Below are 27,671 nucleotides of genomic sequence, written 5' to 3'. Positions count from 1 at the left end.
TTTACACACGTGGAAGTTATTTCTTCTGGGCTCTTTTGCCCTCTTCTTCTGCTGTTAAAGATGCCAACTCATGAAGGGTAAAATTTAGGGATATCTTCAGCTTTCAGAGCGGGAAGGAAGAGAGATAAGTTACTGTTTCAGGACCTGAAGAAATTCTTCCAAGGCAGAAGTTTGTCTCTTGTTCCTCAGAAACTCCTCCCACACCAGCATTACAGCTGTCTTCTCAATGTAGCCTTTTGCTGACTCAAATGTGTATTATATTTTTCATCTTATATGAAAGTGGTTATGAGACTCAAGGCAGAGAAAGCAATCTATTTTAAATTTCTGTGTGTAAAATTACTTCAGGGCCAATCTTGACATGGGATTTTGCCATAACAAGGACTTTAGCAGAGTCCCTTTGCAAGACATTTAACACAGCATATCTTTGTTTCAGTTTCTTTGGGTTCAGGGTGCAAACTCTTGATCCAAGTTGTTGGCTGATTTCATGAGCTGGATTGTCTGTTAAACAGAGGGTTTTTTTGATGCACAAATTATGTTGCTGGTTCTGATGACGGTGAAAGACATTTTGCATCTGCCAATACTAAAAGGAAAGAGGGCAAGAGTGCTAGACACAGAAATCAACTGTCAATACACAATTTTAGCTACGCCAATTGCATAGCTAAAATCAATGTGTCCACGGTCAACTTTCATGTCCCTCTGCATGGAGGAATGTTGACGGGAGTGTTTCTTCTGTCAACCTTCCTTATTCCTGGCCTCTCGCGATGGGTACAGCATGGGTCAACATTGACCCCTAGGAGCATCATTTTGCACATGCGCAAAATGAAACCCCAGAAGATCAGCCCTCAGTGGGTCCATCTTCTGCTGTAATGTGGCTCTAGCCTACGTTTAGAGTGGTGGCTATTAAACAAATTAACAGCAGTGTAATTATCTGGGCAGTTAGCAAAATACATGTGTACTAGAAGGTGTGACCTGTATCTAGGGGTGGTTTGTAGTCTGGTTAAGAGTGTACAGCACATTCTGTTGAGCACTTTGAGAACATCAGAAAATTTTAGGCATTTACAGAAACTTGTGAGACTCTTTGTAAAAATTAGTTTCTGTGAGTGCCTGAAAACTTTCCTGCTTGTCCACCTTACCGTTAAGCACATCTCACTGTGGCTTGGATTTGTCACAGAATCCACATACACGTGGGCAATGTGCCTTGGCACTTTGTGTATTTTGCTAAAATGGCTCTAAAGATCATCAGCTTTAGAGCCAGGTAATGGGAATGACATTTTTAGAGAGATGGCAAGTATCTTTGTTGCAATGGAATAATCAGTCTGCTTGTTGATGATCTTGCCAACAATTAGTTTGAAAGAAACATCTATTTTAAATATTTTTCAGCTGAGTACCAGGCTCTGTGCAGCAGTGGACCAGGCATGACTTCAGAAGGAAAAGGTAAGAGCACATAACACTATCACTTGCCCAGGGTAAAAGTGTCCCAGAACTGAGTTACTGTACACTATAGCAATGAAGCATCTAATGAGCATCTGATGAAGTGAGTCTGTACTCACAGAAGCTCATGCTCAAAACTTTTCTGTTAGTCTATAGGGTGCCACAGGACCCTTCGTTGCTGTTACAGATCCAGACTAACACAGCTACCCCTCCGATACTTGTATATAGGAAAGTAATGAAAGGGAGGGTCTCTGAATGGTTTGTAGCACATTCAAGCATGTGCAAGCACAGATGCTCTTCAGACATACATAGGTGTGCTCATCTCCTGGAACTGTTCCTGGAAACCTGGTAAATTACCTGTTACACCTTAAATGCAGAGCAAATGTTCATGAATTGCCTCACAAATAACTGCCTTGGTGTTTATTACTCATCATTTGCAACACCATAGCTGTTACCAGGAAGACCAACTGTGAACAGAGGAAAAAGTAGAACCATCAAAGAGTAAAAATAGTCCTGTGCTGTTGATTCTGTCTTAATCCAATGATCCCTTCTGTTTCCAACATACCCTATATTGAGCAACTGACTCAGGCCCACATTCTGCAGTGGGATCAGGAGCAATGTGTACTCAGCTGTTCATAATTCGGTGACTTCAATTTAACAGTATTATGGTTCTGCAGGATTAATCAGAGGTTTACACATTCTTGTGCTTCCTTTTGAAGCCCAGTAATCTCAGAGCCCATTCCTGTAAAGCTTTACTATTGGTGTCAGTGGGACTGTGCTGCAGAGAAAGCAGACTGTGTTCAGAGGAAGGGCTACAGAGCACTACTTGCTGCTGTAATGAGTGGGCTGTGCAGGGATTCCTTAGCACTCTGTGTTGTCATATAGGAGACCGTAGTTTAAATGATTTTGGCTAATCTCCAGCTGCTGTTTACCTCTGTGAGACTTTATAGACACCTCTGGGTTAGTGGGGGTGGTTACCTACCATGAAGGTAAGGTGGGTGGTCTTCATTCTTAGGGATGGAGAGGGTGACTTTCTGTATGGGAATTCTGAATTATAAAGACATCCATGTGAAAATGTGGAAACTCAGTATTCTTGATATTGACATAAATGACTTTTGCTGGTTTAGTGAATTTGATAGGCCAAAGGAAATCCTGAATTTAGTTGTGTTTGTGCAGATATTAATGAGTGCGCACTGGATCCTGATATCTGCCCCAATGGAATCTGTGAAAATCTGCGTGGAACATATAAATGCATATGTAATTCTGGGTATGAAGTGGACGCAAGCGGGAAAAACTGCATTGGTATGAAATTTCCATTGTTCCCTGTTAAAGATGTGAGGCTTGACTCCCTCTGCTCAAGCATTCATTGATCCTTTCCCTCTGCTCTGCTGAGATTCTCAGATGTTTCCTCTGGTTCTCCTGTCTTCCTTTCCACGCTCTCCTATGTTCTTCGTGCTCTCTGGCATGCTGCATGCAATTTCAGTGCCCATCTCTACTTATTTCATCTGTTTTGACCTACCCAACTCAGCGATCTTCCAAGCCTCTCGCCTGAGCCCACTTCTTGTTGCACCAGTACATTTCCATGCTTCATCAGAACTCTTGTCCCATTCTCCTGCAGTCTTTTCCCTGGCCCTCTCCGTTTACTTTCCTGGCCGCTTTTGACACATTCCAGAATTTCTGCCTTACTTCCCAGCTCTTCCTGCTCTTTGTAATACTTCTGTGGTTCCCAGCTACTGTGTTCCCATCTGTTTTTCCACAACCTTTCCAGTTTCTCTCAATACTTTTTCAGGTCCCCGACACATCCACCTGACACATCCCCCACACATCCACCTAGTTCCGCCTAACTGCTTTCTGGGCCTTAGTCATGTTCAGCTATCCTTTGTGGCTCTGTGCCACATTCTTGCAGCTTGTCTCAAGTGATCAAACTCATCCAACAATCCCCTAAGGAGTCTCGAGCTTTGACTTCTCAAAGAGCCCATCTGCACTGACATTTTTATTCAAATTTCTTGTCACTGCAGCTCGCATAGACTAGTCTCTTTCACCACAGCATCTAACCCAGTCCAGAGCAGGTTGAGAAAACATGAGGGCTTAAATGGCTGGGACAGCCAAGCTAACCTAATGATCTCACCATTTCCACTATCAGTGTAGCAACTCCAGCGGTAGTAGGAAGGGTGAGAAACTTTTGAAAAAAATGTGTGGTGTAGATAAGAAAAAAAGATGATTTTCAGCATTATGACTATACCAAATGGATAAAGCTTTTATAAAAAGAGGAAATGTTAAAACTTTACTAGGTTGATTAGTTATTTAAGTATTTGAGCACTGAGGAAGGAGGAAGAGGGAGCTAGAAAAATATTAAGTTTTTCAAATTTGCCCAACTTTCAGAAGAATGGACTAAAATGGAAAGAATGAAATTTTCTCTAGAAGATACCCAGGTAGCTTAAATTAATAAATCTGTTACACTTATTTTCATGGCAAGTTATCAGTAGTTAAGAAATAAAGTACAGTAATTGTAAAATGAAGGGATACACCAGCTTGCTTTTTTACTTTGTGGTATGGCTGTGGATATATTTATAAAGGCATTTTTTAATTTAAATAATTTCAGGAGTCCTACCTGTAAGCCAGTGTTTCCCAAACTTAAGAAATTTGCATAGCGCTTTCGGGACTTAAGCCTTGAAATCTTTTCGAATACCACCAGTGGTACGTGCACCACACTTTGGGAAACGCTGCTGTAAGGTGTTAAAAATCTCCAGAAGTTCTGCTCTTTCACTGGCTTTGCAAAATAATTAACGGCATCTCTCTCTTCTCTCTTTTTCTATCTCTCCTCACCCTGCCTCCACCCACACAGATGCAGGAAAATCTTCTTCATGAAATGCGGCTGCTTGGAAAGGGACATCTTTCATGGCCTCTTCCCAAGGAGTTTTTTTTTTTTCCTCATAATGTTTCTAATTTTCATTGTAGACATTGATGAATGTGCGTTAAACAGGCTGCTGTGTGACAATGGACAATGCAGAAATACCCCTGGAAGCTTCACCTGCACCTGTCCCAAAGGATTTATATACAAGCCTGATCTGAAAACATGTGAAGGTAATTGATGATAGCCTATTGCAGTCTAGCTGTATTAATTGCACTTTAAAACATTTTACCATGTTACCAGAGTTCTTAATAGCTCAGTATTGTTTGCCAGCAGTTGATACCATTTCCAGTTAAGGCAGAGAAGAATACTTATATAATGCACAGAATCTAGTCAGAAAAAATTCAGTCCATGAAAACTTAAAATCTGATAAAATCTCCAATCCAAACTAGTAATGTATTAGCCTACTGAGAACAGACTCTAGATTGCCAGTATTATACCTTTCACTTCAAATTTTTCAGAGGAGAAAATAAGCTAGCTGTATTCTTGAGAAAGTTTTGGGGGTGGGGTAAGATTTTAACTTCTGCTGTGCAGACACCTGTGAGATTTACATACCAAAGCTTCTTGCCCTATTTATTTAGTATGGGCGATGCAGGTAGTGATGCCAAAGGGTAAGGTTTTTATTATTTAACATGTGCTAGTGTTGAAAATGTGCCCAGTATATTTCAAACACCCAGGGTGAGACAGTGTCTGGCCTGAAGAGTGTGCAATCAAGAAAGACAAAGGGAAATGACAGGTGGGGGGAAGGAATGCAACACAGGAGGCTTAGACAACATGATGGTAAAAACACCTGTGTCTGGTCTCAATCCACACTGCCCCTCTCACTACTGACTGTGGAACTGCACAAATGCTTGTGACAGCAGTGCGGATAGTGCTAGTGTTAATGAGGCCTGAGGGCATTAGAATAGGCCGTGTACATCCAGCTGAGCTGGGGGGGTCCTTGTTACAAATCCGGTTTGAGCCACAGGCTTAACATGTGGCCAAAACACTTGATCAGCTCAGTCAGTTCAACTGTAAAACTGGGCAGTCGCACTTCACTAAAGAAAACAGATGTGGCAGCTGAGTAGAGCTTTCCAGTCAATGTAATGAGTTAGCACATTTTTCTGGTCATGCACTCCATCGCTCTTCTAGGAAGAGCGCTGTAGCTAGAAACCAAAATATGAGGAGAATTTCCTGTCAGGTAGGAAGATTCTTCCTGTTTTAGCTACATTAAAGGAGACCTTTTGAAGTCTTACTGGCCTTGGCGGGTACTAATGTGAGGCTGTTTCTCTCTTTTTCTAGATATTAATGAATGTGAGTCTAACCCCTGCATTAATGGAATATGCAAAAATACACTTGGCTCATTTGCTTGTGAATGTAGCCTCGAAAGTACTTTGGATACAACAAGAACTGTCTGCATAGGTATTTATTTTTCAAAGATTGTATGTTCGCTCGTTGAAAATGTCCAATGACATAGAAATATTGTACACCAAGCCCAGAAATAACTTGAATAGATGAGTTTAGTGGAAGATCTCATCACAAAAAATGTTTAAAAATTATTTGTTTTCACAATTATCTTGGGTACATGGCTCTAGCGGTTTTCTTTGTAAGTGGCATTGGTGTCACTAGATGGGACAGTGCACTATACCCAGAGTGGAGTGGGTTACACTTACTCCTTTGCAATTCCTACCCACTTGCTCCAAGAAGGCAGGACACTAGTCCAGCTTGCTATCATGCTCCCAGTCCAAAGGATCAACTAGGGGCCTAAGATGAGTTTGTTTTCCCTCCTGCTGTTCTTATGAGCATATTGTTTGAGTCACAATAAATACACTGCTTCAGGTGCTCTCTGGTGCCATTGGATCAATAGCCATAATGTCAGTGTGAGGTCTAGATATTCACTGCTGAACTAAGTCTTAGAATGTAGCCCAGTATATTTTATTAAGGCTATTTCCTTCTAATATTGTCAATTCTTAGTTTTGCATGGTGATGTTGAAGGGCATTGGCCGATGTATTAAGGATTATAGATGTGTGTTTGTGAGTATATGCAATGCTAAGTACTCTTGTGGTTTTTTTCCCCCAATAGAAACTATTAAAGGCACCTGTTGGCAGACTATTGTGAATGGAAGATGTGAAATAAATATCAATGGAGCAACTCTAAAGTCCCAGTGCTGTTCCTCACTAGGTGCTGCTTGGGGTAGCCCGTGTACACCCTGTGAACGAGGTAAGAACTCTGGTTTATTCTGCCAGTGCCCCCATGTTCCTATTTAAGCATGGTGATAAGAACCGTAATATATCTGCTTCCTTCTCTCCCCTCACGTTTTTAATTTATAAAGCCACTCAAATGCATGAATCCCCTCGCATTTTATCCAGATGGGCTTGATATAGCAAGGTAAGACTACAAAAAGGAGAAGAGTTCTGGAAATCCCAGCCAATTTCACACCTAGTTTACACTTTTAAAGACTAAAACAGAGGCAAATAAGCATTTATGCTACATTAAAAAGGGATAGTAGACATTGTCTTAATCTCTAGACATCTAGGGCCAGCTCTGCACAAATGCTACACACTGAGTGCAGCCTGCATGGCAAGGAGGTCAGTTGGCATTATCTGGAAATTAAAAGATGCTTCGGTGCATTGCTTGCCCTGTTAAGACATGGTCTAAAGTTGTAGGTGTACAATGACAGGCACTTGAAACTAGACATACCAGTACTCAGTATTTCTGAAAATTTCAGCCAGTTCTGGTTCAGAGTAAGGCCGACTGGCCTCAAGAGCATCCAGGCACAGACTGGTAAAATTTGCATCACAAAGTAATGTTGCTCACTCTTTTCCCACCCAGCATCAAAAAGAGCCAATTTAATACTTGAGGGGCAGCAGCTGGTCACATAATATGCTGAAGTTGGAGCTTTAATTCAATATATTGTGCACTTAGATTTGAAGGCGGACCCAAGCTACATTGGGTGATGCTTCGTGTTGCTCTGTTATAGTTTCTCTTAATTACTGATAGGGGGACCGTGCCAAAGCAACATCAGAGGGAGGGCTCCAGAGCTCCCACTAAAAGGTGAGCAGGCATATGGGCCTTGGTGTAGTCATGGAGGCTCTGTTGTAAGAAATCCTGGATTACTTAATAACATAGTGAATCCTACATCTGAGGAAGGAATAGATTGAGACCCTTGTCTGCTTGCTTGATAATTAGATCAAAGCGTGCAGTGGAAATACTCTGATGCAGAAAACAGTGGATAACTCACACATTAAAAGAGGATCCTGTCCTGTATAGGATGAACCTTGCCTACTGTTGAAGTCTCTGCGTTAAATTCATCCATCAAACTCTTATACTAGTGAGAAATGTGACTCTAGGAGCTTAATGAACGTAATATATTGTGACCTCTGTAGACTAACATTTTAATGTAATTAATGGCAATCTATGAAGCCGGAGTTATGTAACTCCACCTTCAGTTTAGTCAGGGCTGCTGACATGAGGAGGCAGATGGGGCAATTTCCATGGGGCCTGGCAATTCAAAAGGCCTTTGGGCTCCTGGCTGCCACAACTGCTCTGTGATAGGTCCTTTAAATTGCCATGGGCGTGCTCCTCTATGGAGCTCTGCAGGCTGGCTGAGAGGAGGGTTCAGGGTGCAGCACTCTCCAAGCCACACTGAGGGCTGGCTGCCCCCCCCAGTGCCACCACTCCTGACTGAGGTCCCACCCCTTCTGGGAGCACAGAGCAAGAGCCCCCTCCATACCTCACCTAGGGGCCTGGCGAGGCTGTCAGTCCTATTGAGTTTAGTTTGGTTAGTGAGGCAAGGATCCAAGGGGAGTAATTGACACATCCCATTGTTCATGTAGTTACCCTGTTCTGTGCATTCATTAACTCAGAAATTACTTTCCTGACTCTCATTTTTCATGGGAAGAAGTATTAATGTTTCTTTTGTGTTCATAAAGTAAATCACAGTAGCAAGCTCTGGACTCTGACCATTCACATTTGTTTTATTTACAGACCCGATCTGTTCAAAAGGTTATTCAAGAATAAGGGGAACATTATGTGAAGGTATTTACTATTACTTTCAAACATAAATCTTGTTTTGGATGATGAAATGTTGGTGTTTAGGTTTAGTGTTATTTGCCAAGGAAGTACAGAGCCAAATTCATCCCTGATGTTACTCCATGGGCGTCATCAGATTTACACCCAGGATTAATATGGTCTCCCTGGATAATATATGATAATGATAATGACTGATGATTCTCTCACACAACACACATCTTTGCAAATACAAATTAGAATGGTATATGGAGATAGTTATACTTTTCTAATATTGTTACTAAGTGTGAAGTAACATACTGGTCAAAATAAATTATATTGTGTGTCTGTAATAACAATTACAGAAGTGTAGCATTGTGATATAACAATAGGATTTTGTCGTTAAACTCCATAATCATATACAATAAAACAGAATTGTAAAAAGCAATTTTTAACTCAAATTTTAAAAATTATATATTTTTAAATAATTTCCAACTTTGGATTTCAGTAATTTGCTTGTTTTATAAGGAATCTGTCTCAGGCCATGGTAAAACATTCATTAAAGAGGTTGGGTTTTAATACCTTTTTTTTTTTTCCGCAGTGTGTGAGATCATCACATATTATGAAGTGAAAATGTAAAACCCCAACGCCCTTTTCCCTCCTTATTGTGGATTAATTTGAACCTCAGCCAAAGAAGTGCACTGTATATTTCCCTACTATGCACAAGCTCTGAGAGTCTCAAACCGTATCAGGTCATCATGACTGACAGAATCTGACATGACACTGCAGTTAAAATATTTTAAAAACAAATTATTCCCATATGTGGCTTCTAGAAAGCAGCACTTTTTTGACAAATGAACAAACTAAACATAACCAAAAAAATCAAATAAGTAGAACACCCGCACATGTATTCTGCACTTTCCAAATGGTGACTGAATACCTTGGCACTTCTATACCACAGACCAACTGTATAGAACTTATCTGACCTCAGCAATACTTTCTGGAGTGTGTAAGTGAAAGAAAAGGGGAAAAAGAGTGGCCCCACCTATCACTATTCATAAGGAAAGACTTAGAGCATTTTCAACACTGCTGGGATGGAAAAATTATTAATCCAAGATGTGAACACCATGTTTTTAGCAGTTCTTTTACCAGCACTTTAGTTTACAACTCTTACATGCTTTAATCCTTCTCATTCCACTAGGCCAAAATAGTTCAACTTTTCACACTTTTTACCCTTCCTCCTAACATGTTTAAATAGTATTTGGCCTCCACAACCATAACGGCTGTTCATATCAGAGGATGCAGGGAAGATATTTGCATAGGAAATTTATTTGGACGGGAGGGACCAAATGGTAACAGGAACTTCCCAAGGGTAATATAGTCAGTCAGTCCTCCCACACATGATTCATGCAAAATGGGGTTTGTTAAGGGAAATAAGTTTAGGTATGGTGGATGGAATTACCAACATGCCTCCAATCCACAGACAAGCCTTGGAGTGGGAAGTGTCCACGGGTTGTCTTCCATGTTGTCCAATGATGGCTGTTTCATTTGTTGCACGTAATTGTGGGTCCGAGGGACTTGCTTTTTGCTTTCGAGCCCTCATGGAGCTGTCACGCCCCTCTGGAGAGTGCAAGGAATGCAAAGGTCCCCTAGTGGCAGCCCTGACCACATTGCCCTTCTCCATCCCTCAAGAGTCTTGTGTGGGTGTGGGGCACACCACAAGCAGCACGCTACAGGAACCTGGTAGAAGGCAAATATACTGGGAGCTGGGTCAGTGCCTTTTTGTTCCCCATCTAGGCTCTCAGAGGGCAGCCCAGCAGCTAAGGTGAGCAGCTGGGGCTCATTACGAATCAGTCTGCAGCAAAAACGCTATCAGACACCTGCTGCCAGTTAAGGCCTCCTGGCTTGCTATGAAAGGTTTCCCCCAGGTGAGGGTGGGGAGAGAGGAGTAGAGGAGCAGACCAGGAAGAGAGACTGGAGGGCTGAGGTTTGGCAGAGAGAAATGGCTCAGCCAGGTGCAGAGGGGAAGGTGCTAGGGGGAAGTGGTAGAAGAAGTGGTCCAGGGAAAGACTGCTCTGTTTGGGGCAGGGGAAGAAAAACCATCAGCTGCCTCCCATCTAGGGTACCCCCTCTTGGACTTGCCTGTGATGAGAATGACTCAGTAAATGGAGACCCTTACCTCTAGAAAGACCCAAGGCAGTGGAAGGGCCACCGTGTGTGTCTGAGGCACACAGTAATATTCTGAGAAGAAGTACAGGACCCCTAGGGACAAGGACCGGACAAGGGACTTGTCACAGTTGTTTCCATACTATGAATTTCTCCCAAATAGCCTAGCCCAAGGATTCATGCCCCAAAAATCACGTGTTTCAACTCAAAAGTCATCTTTTAAAGAAAGATGATGTGTTATGGGTCTGTCTTTTAATTGTTGAATTCACTTTGCCTGCCCTGTAGCATTGCCAATATTCTCAAATTTATGAAGAAGATTTTGGCCCCTGGTGCAGTAGCTCTCACCCGCATGTCTGCCTGACTCCTTGTTCATAGGAGGAGAGGAGGGAATAGAATCCCCTGAGCCTCTGGATTCTTTCTACTTCCTCTTTCCCTTCCTCCAGTGATAATAGGATTGGCTGCCTAAGGGGATGTGTGGAAAGCTCGGCCTGAAGCAGCTTTAAGAATTGGTATTTCCCAGGAGAATGACAATGGGGAAGACAGCCAGTCAGTAAAGTTTTCCCTTATAAACCGGTATTTTTAATTGGTCTGGAGCTTCTCCTCTCCTAGGCAGCCTAGCTCTCATGTAGGCCAGACTCTCACATTCACATGAAGATATTGCAAGAGTCAGCAGCACTACAAAATCTGAGCGAACAATTTCTTGGCTTTTCTCTATGAATGAGCAATTGAATGGCAGGTTGTTAGAGCTTTTCCATTTATATATCCTGGTCTCCCTGCCTCCTAACTTGCTTAAATTTCTGATGCTTCATCTTGGTTTACGATTTTAATTTCAAAGATAATTTCAAAGAAAATTGGTCAAGCTATTTTTGCCTCAGAGGGGTAGCCATGTTATTCTATAGCTTCACAAATAAAAAGCAGTCCTGTAACACCTTAAAGACTAATGAATTTATTAATTAGGTTATGAGCTTTCATGGGTGAAACCAATTCTTCCGATGATCAGAGTAATCTCCACCTAATAAATGTGTTATGCTTTAAGATGCTACAGGACTGCTTATTTTTGTGAAGCTGTTCTTGTGTGAAATACAGCATGCTCCACAAAAAGAGAAGGTGGAAGGGCATTACAAACCAATTATTTGTATTCAGGCCATCATCATTCAGCAGGCTGAATTATTGTTTACACCTCATCAAATTTTACGTCTTAAAATTCTTTTGCTTTTTTTACGCAATCAAGTTGAATTCCATGCTCACTAAGGACACACTCAGGAATTTAGGTTAATCCACAAACTTACAAGTGGATGAAAAAGCCATCATGCTAGATTTTGAAAAGTATATAGGTGCCATAAGATGCTGACAGGATTTCCTAGCAGGATTTCCAAAAGCACCTAAGCATTTGTGTAATTTTGTTTCATGAGGAGTAACATACCTAGGAACTGCTGAACTTTCCATTGGGAGGTGTCTGACTGCATCTTTTGGCTCCTGAATACTTTTAAAAAGTGCAGGGCAGCTTTTTCTGGTGACCTAATTTTGTTTGATTGATCAACCTGACTTCAGCAGACACATCACAGGTACAATGATAATGCTTCAAATGTGTTTTAATCAGTTGCACATGGCTGTAGGTAGTTCGGTCTGACTTGCATAGAAAGCCCAAGAGTTTGGGATTTTGCCAGGCCTTGCCCATTGCGATGCTTTTGTAATCAGCCCTAAAACAGGAGGGTTAAGATGTTAACCTTTTTGTAATTTGGGCATATTCCTTTCACTGATTTTTTCATTTTTAAAATTTTGTCTGGAAATAGATGTAAATGAATGTGAAGTGTTTCCCGGAGTGTGTACCAATGGCCAGTGCGTCAACACCTTGGGTTCCTTTGTTTGCCAGTGTCCTAGTGGAATGATTTTGGATGCCTCTGGACGGACATGTATTGGTAAGTATTAAGCTATTTTGGGGGCCTTTTTATGTTTCAGGCACTAACCCCAAATCTCTGTGTATGTCAAACAAGGATTACTTTCCATACTTTCTTACAAACAGGGAAATTGATTTTATTCAGAATCATTTTAAAATGGGATCAGTAATTGGGTACAGAGCCATTTAGCTTCAGGTTACCAGCTGGAACACGGACAAGATAGGACAATTAGTGACCAAAGTTTATCTGATGAGGGCTCAGAAACGTCTATGAAATGAGATAGGAGGCTTGGTCTGTTTCCTAGAGTGCAAGTGTCTATGTTATAACTTAGCCATGATTGGCCACCCTTTTATTGGTTGGCCTCAGCAAGAAGCAGAGGATAGAATGGACCTGGAGACGAGTCCCACTCATCCCTGAAGATAATCCCTCCAAGCCAGGGCTGGTATATATATGTATTTGAGGAAGGCTGTACTGAGGATTTCATTTTCAGGTGCTATCTATCGGCTTTATCTACAATGTACTCACCTCCTTTTAACAACCTGTCTCTAAGTTTCGTTGACAAAGAGATGGGTTAGGGCAGTTCTGAAATGCTTGGAACCCTCTGTTCTCTGATTCAAAACTCATGTCAAATGCTGAGCCCCATTTATTGGAAATTTTTAAGCCTATTAAATTTTAAAATGTTAACTCCAGAGCTGAATGCAAATAATTGCAGTGACAAGAGCTATCTGGCATCCCTGGTGCATGCTCCTGAGCTCAGGAAATAGAGCAATGCCCATTGAGAGGGGATTCTGGGAGAGGACTCTCATGTTACGCTTTCGTCCATATCCCCCAGCTTTTTGTCAAATGCACATAAATTCAAACACTCATTAAGTGCACACACATGCATGAACACACATAATTTTTCATCCACTCATTGTTTAATTGCCCAACAGACATTCGCTTGGAGACTTGTTACTTAAAGCATGAAGATGAAGAATGTACGTTACCAATAGCAGGCCGGCACAGAATGGATAGTTGCTGCTGTTCTGTGGGTGCAGCATGGGGTCCTGAATGTGATGAATGTCCTTTGAAGAGAACACCTGAATTTGAAGCTCTTTGTCCAAGAGGACTTGGATTTGCTACTAGGGGAGAGATTATAAATGGAAAACCATTCTTTAAAGGTATGTAAGGACGTTTAATTCATTTGTAAAGCCATTGGGGGCCAAATCTTCGTGGTATTCCTTAGTTTTTACTCTTTCTTTACTTGGGTTAAATTCTTATGGACTTCGAGTCTACAGGAGTTGTGGCTGGATTTAGGATGTAATGGTAACTGAGTAAGGACGTATGGCCAGATCTTCAAATGCATTTAGCCACCCTAAGGTGCAGGTAGGCCTCTAGTTGGATTTTTAAAAGTAGCTAAGCACTAAAGCTGCTCTCTTAACCTAGTAGGTGCATTTGAAAGTTTCGCCAGCTGCCCGTCTGCATCTTTTAGGTATCTAAATACCTTTGAAAAGATACATATAGAATATAAATTGAAACATAATGAGTAGCCAACTTTGGAATGATTATAGAATCACTGGCGCTTGATATTAATGTTTAAATGGCCTTGGAAAGCAAAGGAGAAAGAAACTCCAAACACATTTGAAAATACTTGCACAGCTGTTGTAGGCTGAAGGAAAAAACGTACCATGTTCTGTAAAGATTGCTTCTGCCAGGCAAAAGTAAACCTACTGTAAATTCAGAGTTTCTGACTTTGTTTGTCAAATGATTATATTCTAATGGTAGAAACAGTGAATGAAAACTTTAAGTCATATTGTGACTGTAAGGTAGATTTCGAGCATTACACAGAGTGGGATAATGCAGTGTTGGCACCCCTTTCGAAAAGCTGCTCCCCATGGTTACCAGTTAGATAGAGTAACAAGGTGTAAAAAGTGAAAAGGGATGGGGATGTGTTTGGGAAAGGCATTTAAAGAAACAAGTTAACCATATTAGAAAGAAAGGGGAAACCCAAATGAGAGTGACAATTGGTAGTGATTGTTTCAGGATCAGTTTTATAAACAGTTACCAGACACTTAATTATCCATAAAGAAGTGAGATGTGCTTTTGTTTATGGCAATTATATTTTCTCTGACTCATGGAAGTCTCATTTTTCTCAGAAATCAGGAGATGGGGAGGTTCTTTTGTCAATTCTCCATGGCCATTATCGGCATGATCCAGTGCTCACTGACACTAATAAGTCTTTCCATTTGACTTCAGTGAGCCCTGGATAAGACTCTGTTAGATAGAGGGAAAAATAGCCATTAGTGACAAAAGAAACATGGGGTCAGCTTCATGTATGGAGGTGAATAACTGTATGAATTCTCTGGGTGGTCTTCAGGCTGAGAAAGAGGTGGGGTTATGGTAAATGTGATTCACTGAGGTCTGAAAGGAGCGAGTCCTTTGTACTGCTCTATATTTCATGTTTTAGGCCAGGGTGGGCAATTTTAAGATGGGCCCCACTTTTCATCCCTGCAAATAGCTGCCCCCACCCCTGCCCCCACCTTTGCAACCTGTCTAATGTAATCCAAGCCAACAGAAATTTCATTTATGTTCATATGAAAAAAAATCCCTTTCGACAAGTGTAAGAAACTAAGTACGTAGAATGTAAAAACTTTTTATTATTTGGTATATACATGTGACTATACATACATAAAAACAATAACATGTATCAACATTTTTTAATGGGATGGATGAACCTGAGACCTGGCAGTGGGTCGTGCTGCGCTCCCCCATACCAATTTTCCCACTTTGCGCATCCCTGTTTTAGGGGGCAGGCTGGCCTCGTTCCTGCTGTCACGTGCATGGAGAGTCAATTACAAGAACTCAGTAATACAGTCTGTTAAGAAGATGTGAAGTCAAAACATTAGATCACCGGTTGTCTTAGTGCTAAATCCTGCCTCCCAGAAAACCCTTCTTGTGTGGTGCCTGATCATAGAATGGAAAGAGATAGGAGGTATATGGGACTTGAACAGCTTTACATTGACTGAAGGCATCTATTAGAACCTAGTTACATAGCAAATGTTGCTAATCATACTGGTAACGCCTTACTGGTTTCCAGAGTTCCACTCCCTCTAGGAACTCAATGTATGCAATCACTTTACTCCACCTCCTACTGATAGCATTGTCTGTAAGGTCTTTGTGTTCACCTGTAAAATCATAAGAAGGGAATGAATAACTTTTTAAATCGACAGGATCAAATTTTCACAAAATCCTGCAATCATTCTCTACATTTGTAAATATATGTTGCCAATACATTTTTTTTTTCCGTATAAATTCGTCTAGTTTCCCAGATGTCCAAATGCAGTTTAAAAATGCTGTTACCTCATTTTCCCTATATCTGAAACTGGACTAATAATACATTCCTATTTTGTGAAGCCTTTTTGAAATCTAGGGTGAAAAGGATTATATCTTTGCTTAAGTGTTGTCCATATTATTTGAAGTTAGTGGTTTTCATGCAAAAAATGATAGTTGCAGCTTTATTGCTTGATTTAGAATTCTGCAAACTTTAGTCTCTTTCAATGAAGTTTTGCTACATTGGATAGTAACTGAAAATAACCAATCCTCTCTTTGTCTCATTTTAGATATTAATGAATGTAAAATGATCCCAAATCTTTGTACTCATGGAAAATGCAGAAATACCATTGGCAGTTTTAAGTGTAAATGTGACAGTGGGTTTGCACTTGATTCTGAAGAAAGAAATTGTACAGGTAAAATTTTACCTTATCCAATAGCTCTGAGAACATTGTATTGAAAACACAGATGTTGAATTCTATTGTAACGTGCTTTTAAAATTATTTGTATTTCAGATATTGATGAATGTCGGATATCTCCTGATCTCTGTGGCCAAGGCATCTGTGTCAATACCCCAGGGGACTTTGAATGTCAGTGTTTTGAAGGCTACGAAAGTGGGTTTATGATGATGAAAAACTGCATGGGTAAGTTTTATGTCATATACTGAAGAAGGGTACAGAAGCTATGTGTTGGGGTTGGTTTTTCTAAGCCTTGTTACGTTTTGTTTTGGAAACTGAAGCAGGACTCTGCCAGAGTGATGTGGTCTAGCTTCCTTTTTACTGAAAATGCAAATGACAGGTTTTGTTTTTGTCCCATCTCCACAGTGGGTAAACCAGGCTGGTTTTGGATTTGCAAAATCTCATTAGTCAGATCCATCTGTTTGGTCTTGGTACATTTCATCTGAACTGCTGAAGTTCAGGGGCTGGGTTTGGGACAGAGTCAGAATAAAAGATCCTGGACTTGGCCTCTCTCCACTCAATGGTTTGTTATTACAACATACGCTGCATCCATTGGGTCTTGTGCTTGAAATTTTAAATCAACATTTAATTTTCATTAATTTTATTTACCTCATTTCTGGGCTAATCCTAAAGTGGGCACTTAGGTTTCACCCCAAGAATGAATTTGCTGCCCCTCTAGGGTGCCAACATGCAAATATGCAAAGAGCAGGGATTCCCTATTCATCCCTGAGATCCCCATCGCCCAGTCAGCAGCACAGTCCTGCATGGGATTGTTAGTAGCAGTTCTTATAGTACTTGTCATCACTATCAGTCAGACTGGGCCCTGACTTGTAAAGCATAATGTGATGGAAACCAGCAGAGTTAATTCGGTTTGAGGAGTGTGTGATGGAGAGCAGAATGTGACTCTTTGGGGGCAGAGGAGAGGGGCAGGGAAGGATGACCAAGCAGGTCTATATTTAATTGCTGAAAAGCTCTAGTATACACTATAAATGACTGACGCAGGGCCTCAAAACATGTAGTGACTGTACACAGTGACATGAAATGGTGTTTTTGAAAGGATGCTTCTTTTTTAGGAATGTGCACACTAGTAAAGAGAACCTACCAACCTGCCCACCCACTCTTGGAATACATCTATTTTCTGACCAAAAAGTGTACTAAGCGGGGTTCCATCAGGAATTAAGGGCTTATCAGGCTGGGGTGCTTACCCAGACTGAATCTCGTCTTGCTCTGCTTCCTCATTGGTTGAAAACCTGCTAGCTGCTGACTCAGTCTGAAGCTAACTACTGAGTCTTCAGCCAGCAAAAAAAGTTTTAAGTGGTGGACCTGAAGCATGTGTCTGGGTGGGGAACGAGTTCCAAGCAGAGAGGGAAAAAAAGAGAAATGATGACTTTGTCCATGGGGTAGAGAGGAATAGTTTTATTGATTCTCTGAAGGCATAGGGGTAGGTACAGATTGAATCTCTCTACTCCAGCACCCTCAGAACCTGACCACTGACAAACCAGAGAATTTGCCAAACCACAGGAAGTCAAAATTGTTTAGCAATATTGTCGATCCTTCCACTGCTTAGAAGACATTTAGAAGTAAGTTAAAGCTAAATACCACCACAGAATTCTGAGAGCCAGGACTGATGACTGTAGGAAACTTGTCCATGCCCATGATAAGTGGACATCAGGCTAAATAAAATCATGCTGGATTACAGAGATTGCTAGAGCAGAGAGTGCCAGAATAGAAAGGTTCAACCTGTACCTGGGAAGAAAGTATGCCTTGTGAGATAGGAGGGAGCAGGATCAGCAGCTGAAAGAAAATGCTGTTCTCAAGAAAGGGAGCGATACATACAGGCCCTTTCAGAATTCAAAGGATCGAACAAACACCTGTTCCTGATGTACTGTTTCGCACCAGCACTTCCTTTTCTGTTGCATGCAGTGATTGTGTTCTCTCCCTTTTACAGACATTGATGAGTGCCAGCAAAATCCTCTTTTGTGCCGAGGTGGTGTTTGCATAAACACAGAAGGAAGCTTTCAGTGTGAATGTCCCCCAGGTCATCAAATCGCTCCAAATATCTCTGCATGCGTAGGTATGATGTTGCCAGCAAAGTGTGCGCCATATAGTGGTCACTTCTATATTTGCGTTCCGTGGCTCTAGTTGTGTGTGCCTTTATGGAATTTACTCAAATGTAGCAGTGCTGAGACTTAAAATATGTTGCCTTTGTCTCTTGAAACAGACATCAATGAGTGTGACCTCAGCCACACCCTGTGCAGAAATGGACATTGTGTCAACCTGATTGGAAGGTATCAGTGTGCCTGCAACCCTGGATATCAGTCCACACCCGACAAACTATATTGTGTCGGTAAGAACTTGATCCTCAGAGAAGCTATAATTATTAATGAATTAATACTTGCCACTTAATTAACAAGAATCAGTGTAAGGAATTGTTTCTAATAAAATACAACTACATCTGATTGAATAATCTTGGGCAGTGTCAAAGCACTGTGAAGTAACCTGAAATTGCACATCCCCTTATTTGAGGTTGAGGCGATTACATCACTGTTTCTAATCTGATTCTTACGCCTATGTTTTCTTTGCCATTTGCCCAACAAACAAACCCAGTATTTGCGCAACGTACTTATTTACTGGATAACTTTGTTTGATAAATTGAGCAATAGGTATAAAAAAGCTCAATGACTTTGTAGGTGGTGTAAAATACAACTACTAAGCACATGTACATACACTGACACTCCTCAGGTCTGTGTTTTATTTCATATTGGCATTATTGAGCTTGCAGTACATTGGAAGAGTAGACTAATGTGTGCAGCTCAGTGGTGTGCATCCTTAAACTAATCTGTAAATATCTCTAGTGTATAACATTCCACAGTCAGTTTCTTTATAAACCAAGAGTTCAGAAAGGGCTTTTAAGCTCGTACCAGATTGTGTGCGCAAGCAGTAGGAATGCACTTTTGGTAGTTTGAAAAACTCTGATGTACATGCCAGAACAGTGATCCTGCCTGAATAAAATACACATAGGCCGTGTCTACACGAGCCCCAAACTTCGAAATGGCCATGCAAATGGCCATTTTGAAGTTTACTAATGAAGCGCTGAAATGCATATTCAGCCCTTCATTAGCATGCGGGCGGCAGCGGCAGTTCGAAATTGACGCGCCTCGCCGCCGTGTGTCTCGTTCCGACGGTGCTCCTTTTCAAAAGGACCCTGCCTACTTCGAAGTCCCCTTATTCCCATGAGCTGATGGAAATAAGGGGACTTTGAAGTAGCCGGGTTCCTTTCAAAAAGGAGCCCCGTCGGGATGAGACGCGCGGCGGCAAGCCACGTCAATTTCGAAGTGCCGCGGCCGCCCGCATGCTCATGAAGCGCTGAATATGCATTTCAGCGCTTCATGAGTAAACTTCTAAATGGCCATTTGCGTGGCCATTTCGAAGTTTGGGGCTCGTGTAGACGTAGCCATAGTCAGGCACTTTGGCCCAATCCTATACAGCTCTACACAAACTGCTCCTGGGGGAATTCTGCACCCCAGCACGTGCATAGAATTTGTTCCCCAAAGACGTCTTTGCTTCCCCACAGAAAAGAATGAATTTCTTATGGGGAAGAAAAGGGAAGCCACAATAGTCAGGTGACCTTCCCTAGCTATATGTTTCAGTGCAGTTGGCAGAGAGGGAAATCACTAAGGGGCAGGGTGTGGGACTGGGGAAGACTCGTATGATGGGTTCTACCCTGCCAGGCTCAGCTGCTAGTCCTGGCTGGGCAGGACTGCATGGGACTTCCTCTTCCTCTGCCTGGCATGCAGGGCTGGGTCAAATCCACTCCCAGATTTCTCCCTCAGTGGTAGGAGGTTCTGTAAACTCCCTCCACCCCCACTTCCTGCATCTATCTCTCCTTAGCTGCAGGGGGAAGGATCATTCTACGGCGAGCTGCTCCTTCATCCATTCAGCCACCATATACCCAGATGCCCTCATACCAAGATTCTCCAGCAGAGCCTTGCCCTCCACCCATCCTCAACCCCTGTCATGACCATCACCACTCTCTATACCTGGGCCTCCCTAATTACCCACCCATATGTGCATTTTCACCCCACTGAGCCCCAATCAACTGCACCTGGATTCCCACCTCACTAAGCCTGCCCCTCTCCAAGAATCTGAATATCTCACTGAACCACCCCAACATCCATACCCCCTGCCAAGCTTTATTCCTGCCCCTATCCCACACACAGACCATTTCCCCACTGAGCCCCAACCATCTTCGTCTGGAGTCTCTTGCATTGGCCCATTACTGTTGGGCCTTCCCCAGTAAGGCCCTGTTAAACCAGGTTCCTCCTCCCACAGATCCCTCTCAACCCCGCCCCCCACATCTGAATCTCTCCACACTTGGACTCTTCTGGACTGAGTCTGCCAGCCTACACCTGGCATAGTGAGCAGGGCCCTGGGGTTGTTTTTTTTTGGGAGCAGGGCTGGTCTTTGCGCTCTGTGGGTATGTCTACTACTACTATGACTTAACCATTTTACACCACATGGAGCATAGGTCAGGTCTACACTACGGAGTTATTTCAGAATCACTTATTCTGGAGTTATTATTCCAAAGTAAGCTATTCTGGGATAATGCAGCCACACAACAGAGAAGCCCCCAAATAAGCAAACTTTATTCCAAAATAGCGTGTCTACCCACAACAGAGTCTTCTTCCAGGAACTCTAATCCAAAATATCATGTCTACACACCAGCTTTATTTCAAAATAAACTATTCTGGAATAGTTTATTTTGAAATAACCCTTATTCCCTCTAACGCAGCCTCTATTTCGAAATATCTATTTCAACATAGGCTCTATTCCTCATACAATGAGGTTTATTAAATTCAAAATAATATTATGTTTCAAAATAGCAGCTGCATTTTGTAGGTGCTCACAAAGTAATTTTGAAATAGCAGCTATAGATGTACCCCACAAGAATTTGGTGCAGCCTCACCAATGACTGTGGGGAGCTACAGAGTGATTTCCCATCTCTGTGCAGCTAGTGGCCTGTGCTCCCCACTGCCATACTGGAGCCTTCACATTCATTTGACAGTTGCAGAATTTTAAAACATGGCACAAATAATTTTTTAATTTTTTCACAAAGACTGTCCTCATGGGTAGCAAACATGTCTGTTGACTTTAGGGCAGGGGTCGGCAACCTGCGGCTCCGGAGCTGCATGCGGCTCTTTAAGGAGCCACTTGTGGCTCTGAGCACTGCCGCCACTGACTCCACTTGCAGCTCTGGAGGCTGCCACCAGTTAAACAAAAAAAAAACTAAATTCAGTTGTTCACCATTAAACTGACTGAATTTAATTTTGTTTGTCTAAGTGGCGGCAGCCTCTGGAGTCACTGAGGAGTCAGCTGCAGCAGGGAGCCCCAGAAGTGAAAGCCATGGCAGGGGAGGGAGTTGCTCCATGTGGGGGAAAGCTAAACCAGCAGGAAAGCTGCGGGGTGGTGATCAAGCCTACCCCTGACAAAGCCGCGCAGCCTGCCGAGAAGGTGGCAGGGAACAGCAGAGGACCTGTGTGCACTGAGGCTAGTTAATCCTGGGGGCTGGGAGGGAGAGAGGTTGGGGCTCAAAGTTGTTAAGCCTGGGGGATGGGGGTAACTTAACTTTCTAACTCATATAAATCAATGTGTGTGCACTGTTCTTAAAAGAGGGGTGACAAAAATACAATTTGATGTTATTTATTAAGGACTCTCTCATATTCACGTACATTGTGGCTCTTGAAGGATTGATTTTGTAACTGAATTTAAAAAAAAAGCTCTTTTTGCTGTCTTGGTTGCAGACCCCTGGTTTAGGGGATTCAGGAACTACAGTAATTGGGACTATATAGGTACCTAGAGAGAAAGAAGTGCAGGATCATTTGCATATTCAGTCAGTTAATTGGACATCTCATTCCCTGAGGTTTGTATGTATATGCCCACAAGGGCATCCAAGTTTCTGAACCTGTAAATGCAGGTGTGGAAAAAGTGAGCAGAAATTGTGTGGGCAAATGTAGATGCTATATTAAAACACCTTTTTTAAATTGACCCAGACAGCATCCCTGACATGTGCTTAAAAAATAAATTGTGTGTATGTGTTTAACTTTCCTTTCTTTCCTTCTAGATATTGATGAATGCGACATAATGAACGGAGGCTGTGACACCTTCTGTACAAACTCAGATGGCAGCTACGAATGTAGCTGTAAATCAGGCTTTGCACTAATGCCAGACCACAGATCTTGCACTGGTAAAGTATCTTTGTGGACATTTGTACTGAAAGCTCTTCACTTTTTATTGAAAAACAAGGTGAAGTGTTAAGAATACAGAGTGACATCATTTGTACCAATTTATCTTCTTTAATGCTTAGAGTTCTCCCAGTCACACTGCCTAAAATTCCGAAATGAATGTTATGATTAATATATTTTATTAAGATAGTTTATGTAAATATTACATCCAGTAAAAATAAATAATGCCTCTAGATGTTATGCATGACCGAATTTGGTTCTCCGGTGAAAGAATACAACACCACAGACACAGTCTCATAACTGCTTGCCTAATAGCTCTCAGGGGAATACCTTTCTTTCAACAGAAGAATACATGTTGTTAGCTGTCCATTCTACATCTGGCTGTAGCCGTATTATTTCATAGCCTGTTCTTGTTACAGGAAAACCCAGTGTCTGTTGTGAGCCTAAGAGTAAAGATAATTTCATCTTCTGCGGGGCCACAGAGAGTTTTTTGGGGGTCTGGGGCAAAATCTGAAACTGAGGGCTCCCCAGCCTAAGATATCAAAACACAAAGGTGAAACTCCAGAGGAGAGGGGTGAAGAAGAGTAAGTCTGCCCTGCATTCACCCCACAGTCCTATGGACTGAGCCTGGCTTCTTAGTCTGGGTGTTATGACCTAGCACATGGGGTTGTAGCCGTGCTAGGGTTTGGCCCAGTCACTCCTCTGTCATGAAGGAGGGATGGATGGGCCAAACCTGAGTGGTGTTACCACCCTGTGCACCAGGTTGCAATTACACTCAGTTAGGGAACCCTCACAAACAGTGACGGTGGAACCGACTGTCACTTCTCCACCATCTGGGCAGCCCTTATCTTGTGTAGAGGGTGAATTATGCCCCCCAGTGCAGAGTGTTACCTTATGTATTAGACGTAGGCTACGTCTACACTACAGTGGTCTGTCGACAGCAGTTGCCATCAGAAAAGATCTTCTGACTAAACTTCTGTCAACAGATCAAGTCCCTACACAATAGCAGATCAAAAAAGCGATCCACTCTCTCAATAGTGTATGCCCAGATTGCATGGCCGCTCTTTCAACAGAACGACCAACTGGAAGCACAGCAGACAGGGCTGCCAAGTGACCTGGAAGCCCTGTCTGTCGACAGAGCCCCCCATCCCCAGATGTCCACACGGCTTTTTTGTAGGCAGATTCTGTTGAGAAAGGTGTTCTGCCTCGTGGGGGAAAGGCAGAAGTCTGTCGAGAAAAGTGCAGAGTTCTGTCAAGATTATGCTGACAGAACACATTTTTAGTGTGGACGTTCCATGGGTTTGTCAACCAAAACATCTGTTTTGGTTGACAACACCCTCTAGTGTAGATGTAGCCTTAGTGTCTGATCCGAAGCCCATCAGGTTAATGAAAAGTCTCCCACTGCTTTCAACAGGCTTTGAATTACACCCAACATAAGTATTTTCAACATCAAGTGAACAATTGGGAACCAGTTGTAGTCACCATAGATATGTATGTACAGTAGTGGTTAATCTGGTGAGGTGGGATGTCTCAGTGGTTAAACCCAGGGTTGTGATGCTTAGGAGCCTAAGATGTGCCACCATGTCTGGGAGCCGCACAGAGCCAGGGCAGGCAGGGAGCCAGCCTTAGCCCCACTGCACTGCCAACTGGACTTTTATTGGCCTGCTCAGCAGTGCAAAAGCCAACATTTCTACCTTTTGAAACTTGCAGTTTCTCAATATGTGGTTAGTGAAGTAAAAGATGGAATAGATGCATGAATATGTGGATGTAGTAGTTGCAGTTCCTTTGAAGAATTTGGCACCTGCTCTTTGAACCTCTGTTGAACTTGATTTTAGAAGCAGTTTCCAAAACAACAGAGCGGGATCCCTATAAGGAGCAGTACTATCAGTATTTGTCACCTTTTTTAAAGGATTGACATTAAGTGCCAGATTTTCAGCTTCCGGCTTTTATTACAGGTATAATTTGGCATCCACAATTTATTGCATCTCTGAGCCCAAATACAGTATTAGTAATTAGATGACTCACCAAGCATTTTCTTCTACAAATCAGTCAGCTAGACAGCTTGCTAGCAATATATATTTGTGGTTTGTAATGCATTGTGGAGAGAAAACAGTAGCTACAATCTGAGGAACTGGGTGCTACCTCAAATTTTAATGGGCCTCCCTCACAGAGCTTGCAAAATATACAAAACAAAGTCTCTTCTGCACATTCGAAATGTGGAATTGCACTTGCAAATACTGAATTGCCAAAAAAATAACATGCACAATTAAGGATGTCTACTGAAAATTTGGCCCCAAGAATCTTATTTAACAAACAGTAAATGTGCACTTAGTGACATTCAGTAGCCATTGGGATAAATGTGTGGTTTGCTATAGAACAGTGTGCGACTGTGTCAACAACTTGACCTACATTTAGTGGCACTGTGTCCTGAGTATAAGGAACGACGATTTTCTGTTGTCTTTATACGTTGTTCACAAATTTCTTTTGTCTGTAACATCACATAGGTACAAGTCTTTGCAAAATATATTTCTTCCTAATTGAACTGCTTTGAGTTGCACTCATTTTAATAGTAGGTTGGGTTGGTGAAGTTATGCATTAATAATATTTTCAGTTAGGAGAAACAATAAACTCTTTGTCAGCCCGTTGTCAAGCCTGGCTGTGAATGTAAGACGTTGGCAATATAGTGTATAAAGTTCTTTATATTTATAAAATAATTTCTTTGTTTGTGGTTCCTATCCCCATTTCCAGCGCTTATTTTGCATATAAATTAACATTCCACTACCAAATCTATATTTTCAGGCTAATGTGTATGCCAGCATTATTTGATTAGTAGGGTAAACAGTAAAGAATCAGCTTTTTCCCCCCCATGTAAGAGATAATTGTCTACACAAATCTTCGTTGCAACCATTTCTGTTTTCCTTTTCTTAGTTACTCTTTTTCTATATTTCTAACATAAGATTCTAGCACAAACAGTGAAAGGGAGTTGGTGTTCTACAGCTGCATAACTATCAAAATCTACAACAGACTACCTTGATAGCGATGCACCCTTTCCGTCTCAGGGGGTTCTCAATTCATGGCCTTGTTTTGCTGTTTTTATTTCCATTCGGTTGCTAGCGAAGTCTTTTGGATCTCAGCTGTGCTGGTATATGTTGTTTGATTAAAAAAAAAAATCTGGAGAATTTTAAAAAGACATTCTACCTTAAAAAGTCCAGATCCTAACATGGCTGCAGTAAAAAGTGAAGTCTTGGTACCTCAGATCAACACTAGTGATGGCTGCTGGGCTGATCAGAACTGTATTTTAAATTCTGGAAAGTAAAAGATTATAGCCTGACTGGCCAGCAGGAACAACAACAAAATCCAATTAAATTACAATATTTTAGTGAAATAAATACATACATGTTAATTATTCTAATATTGGGGCTGATCCTGCTTGTGTAGGAGTTGTGTGTTTGGAATTACTTCTTAAGATCACTTAAGATCCAATCTGTCTCTCACTAAAGTCAGTGGCAAAAATCCCAGTGACTTGAATGACAGCAAGGCTAGACTGAAAATTGCTGATTGTGTGTGGTTGTATGGTGTGAAAAAGTTTCTTCAGTTGGTTTTGTTACAAGTTACATAGATTATATTCATATATATTACAAAGCATCAAGAATATTGTTTGCCATGATTCATTGCAGGGCATTTCATGACTATCAACACATCTCTAAAGGTGTGTTAATGTAAACTTTCCCTATAGATATCGATGAGTGTGAAGAGAACCCTAACATCTGTGATGGAGGCCAGTGCACTAACATACCAGGAGAATACCGGTGTCTTTGTTATGATGGATTCATGGCATCTGAGGATATGAAGACATGTGTAGGTAAGTGAAAGCATCTTTTCTCTACTTTTTCAAACAAACCATCTTCCTTAATTAAGTGATCAAAGATGATAATGTAGTTAGTTTTATTTAAAATATGCAAACAAAAGTAACAATGGGTGTCCTGAGAAGAATGAGTCATTTTGCATTTTAACTAGCTATGATCTCCTGGATGGCCCCTCTGCACAGATTGTTTTTGTCAGTAGTGAGACTCGTCTGTGTGTGTTCAGAGCCCCTGGCTGAGTCACGAAGATGAGATGATGAGATGAGATGACCAAGGCTTCTCCCTTTGGGTTCCATTGCAGAGTGTCCCTGTGCTGCTCAGATCATAGAGGGTGCTGTAGGGGGGCAGATTTAGAGGTGAGCCACAATCGGAATTCTGTCTAGAACTTGGCCCAAGAACAAAACGCATGGGAGTTCAGTCACGTTAGAAGAGCCAAATACAGGTTGAATCCCTCTAGTCCAACACTCTCAAGAACTGACCAGTGTGGAACGGGAGAATTTCCCAGACCAAGGGAGGGCAATATTGTCTAGCAGCTTTATCAAGACACCCACTGCTTACTGGGCTCTTAGAAGAGATATATGTGTGCCATATTGGTGACATCTGGTGTGGGTCAATTACAGCTAAATAACAATTACAGCTAAAAACACAGAGCCAGGACTGGTGGCTGTAAACAAACTTTATGGGACTACAGGAAACTTGCCCACACCCATGATAAGTGGTTGTCTGACTACATAAAATCGTGCTGGATTATGGATGTTGCTGGACGAGAGAGGTTCAGCCTGTGCTGGAAGTCAGAATTTTCTGCATGGCTAGATGGGAAGAAGTTTATTTTTTCAATTTTAAAATTGAAACTCCCTTAGTGCCCTTGTGAAATATCTGTGCTGAAAACACCAATATATTTTGAAAGGACAGATAAAAGGCCAAGCTTATCCTTAGTGTAATCTCATTGAAGATGGGCTTTTGTAATTATGAATGGAAGTTAGAATTAAAGATCAGGGAGGCTGGAAAACAAATACCCAGTGTAATAACATAGCAATACTAAATGTGATTTGGAAAATATGTAGTATTTTACATTGGTAACAAATATTTAATCTTATTTTTTTCTCTGAACATGTAGACACATTTTTGTACCAATATTAATGTCTCCAAGACATTGGGTTAGTTATGGTCTAAGAATTTTGTAAAATCTTAGAACTGTGTTTTCTAGATGTCAACGAGTGTGACCTGAATACAAACATCTGTCTGAGTGGAAGCTGTGAGAATACAAAAGGCTCCTTTATCTGTCATTGTGATATGGGATATTCAGGCAAAAAAGGAACCACTGGTTGTACAGGTAAATTTTAATGTTAATTATAATCTTCTGATTCTTCATTTTCCTTTTCTAGCCTTAAAATCTCTCTCCAAT

The 27,671-nt window shown here is 41.6% G+C and overlaps 1 protein-coding gene across 5 annotated transcripts in view; it reads left to right on the top strand.

Annotated features, from left to right (window-relative positions):
* The window catches only part of FBN1 (fibrillin 1), a 220,712-nt gene that overhangs the window by 118,757 nt on the left and 74,284 nt on the right, over positions 1-27,671 (top strand). For all 5 annotated transcript variants that reach the window (XM_075007180.1, XM_075007179.1, XM_075007176.1 and 2 more), the window contains exons 18-32: positions 1,381-1,434; positions 2,608-2,733; positions 4,390-4,515; positions 5,624-5,743; positions 6,405-6,542; positions 8,310-8,360; positions 12,290-12,415; positions 13,327-13,554; positions 15,994-16,119; positions 16,219-16,347; positions 18,110-18,235; positions 18,383-18,508; positions 22,283-22,405; positions 26,140-26,265; positions 27,474-27,599. In XM_075007180.1, coding sequence (XP_074863281.1) covers positions 1,381-1,434; positions 2,608-2,733; positions 4,390-4,515; positions 5,624-5,743; positions 6,405-6,542; positions 8,310-8,360; positions 12,290-12,415; positions 13,327-13,554; positions 15,994-16,119; positions 16,219-16,347; positions 18,110-18,235; positions 18,383-18,508; positions 22,283-22,405; positions 26,140-26,265; positions 27,474-27,599 — 1,851 coding nt within the window. The remainder of the gene's footprint in view (positions 1-1,380; positions 1,435-2,607; positions 2,734-4,389; positions 4,516-5,623; positions 5,744-6,404; positions 6,543-8,309; positions 8,361-12,289; positions 12,416-13,326; positions 13,555-15,993; positions 16,120-16,218; positions 16,348-18,109; positions 18,236-18,382; positions 18,509-22,282; positions 22,406-26,139; positions 26,266-27,473; positions 27,600-27,671) is intronic.

This window comes from Carettochelys insculpta, chromosome 12 (genome assembly GCF_033958435.1).
Source record: "Carettochelys insculpta isolate YL-2023 chromosome 12, ASM3395843v1, whole genome shotgun sequence".
Lineage (NCBI taxonomy): Eukaryota > Metazoa > Chordata > Testudines > Carettochelyidae > Carettochelys > Carettochelys insculpta.
Note: the sequence above shows the minus strand (reverse complement) of the source record. Positions and strands in the feature narration are given on the sequence as shown.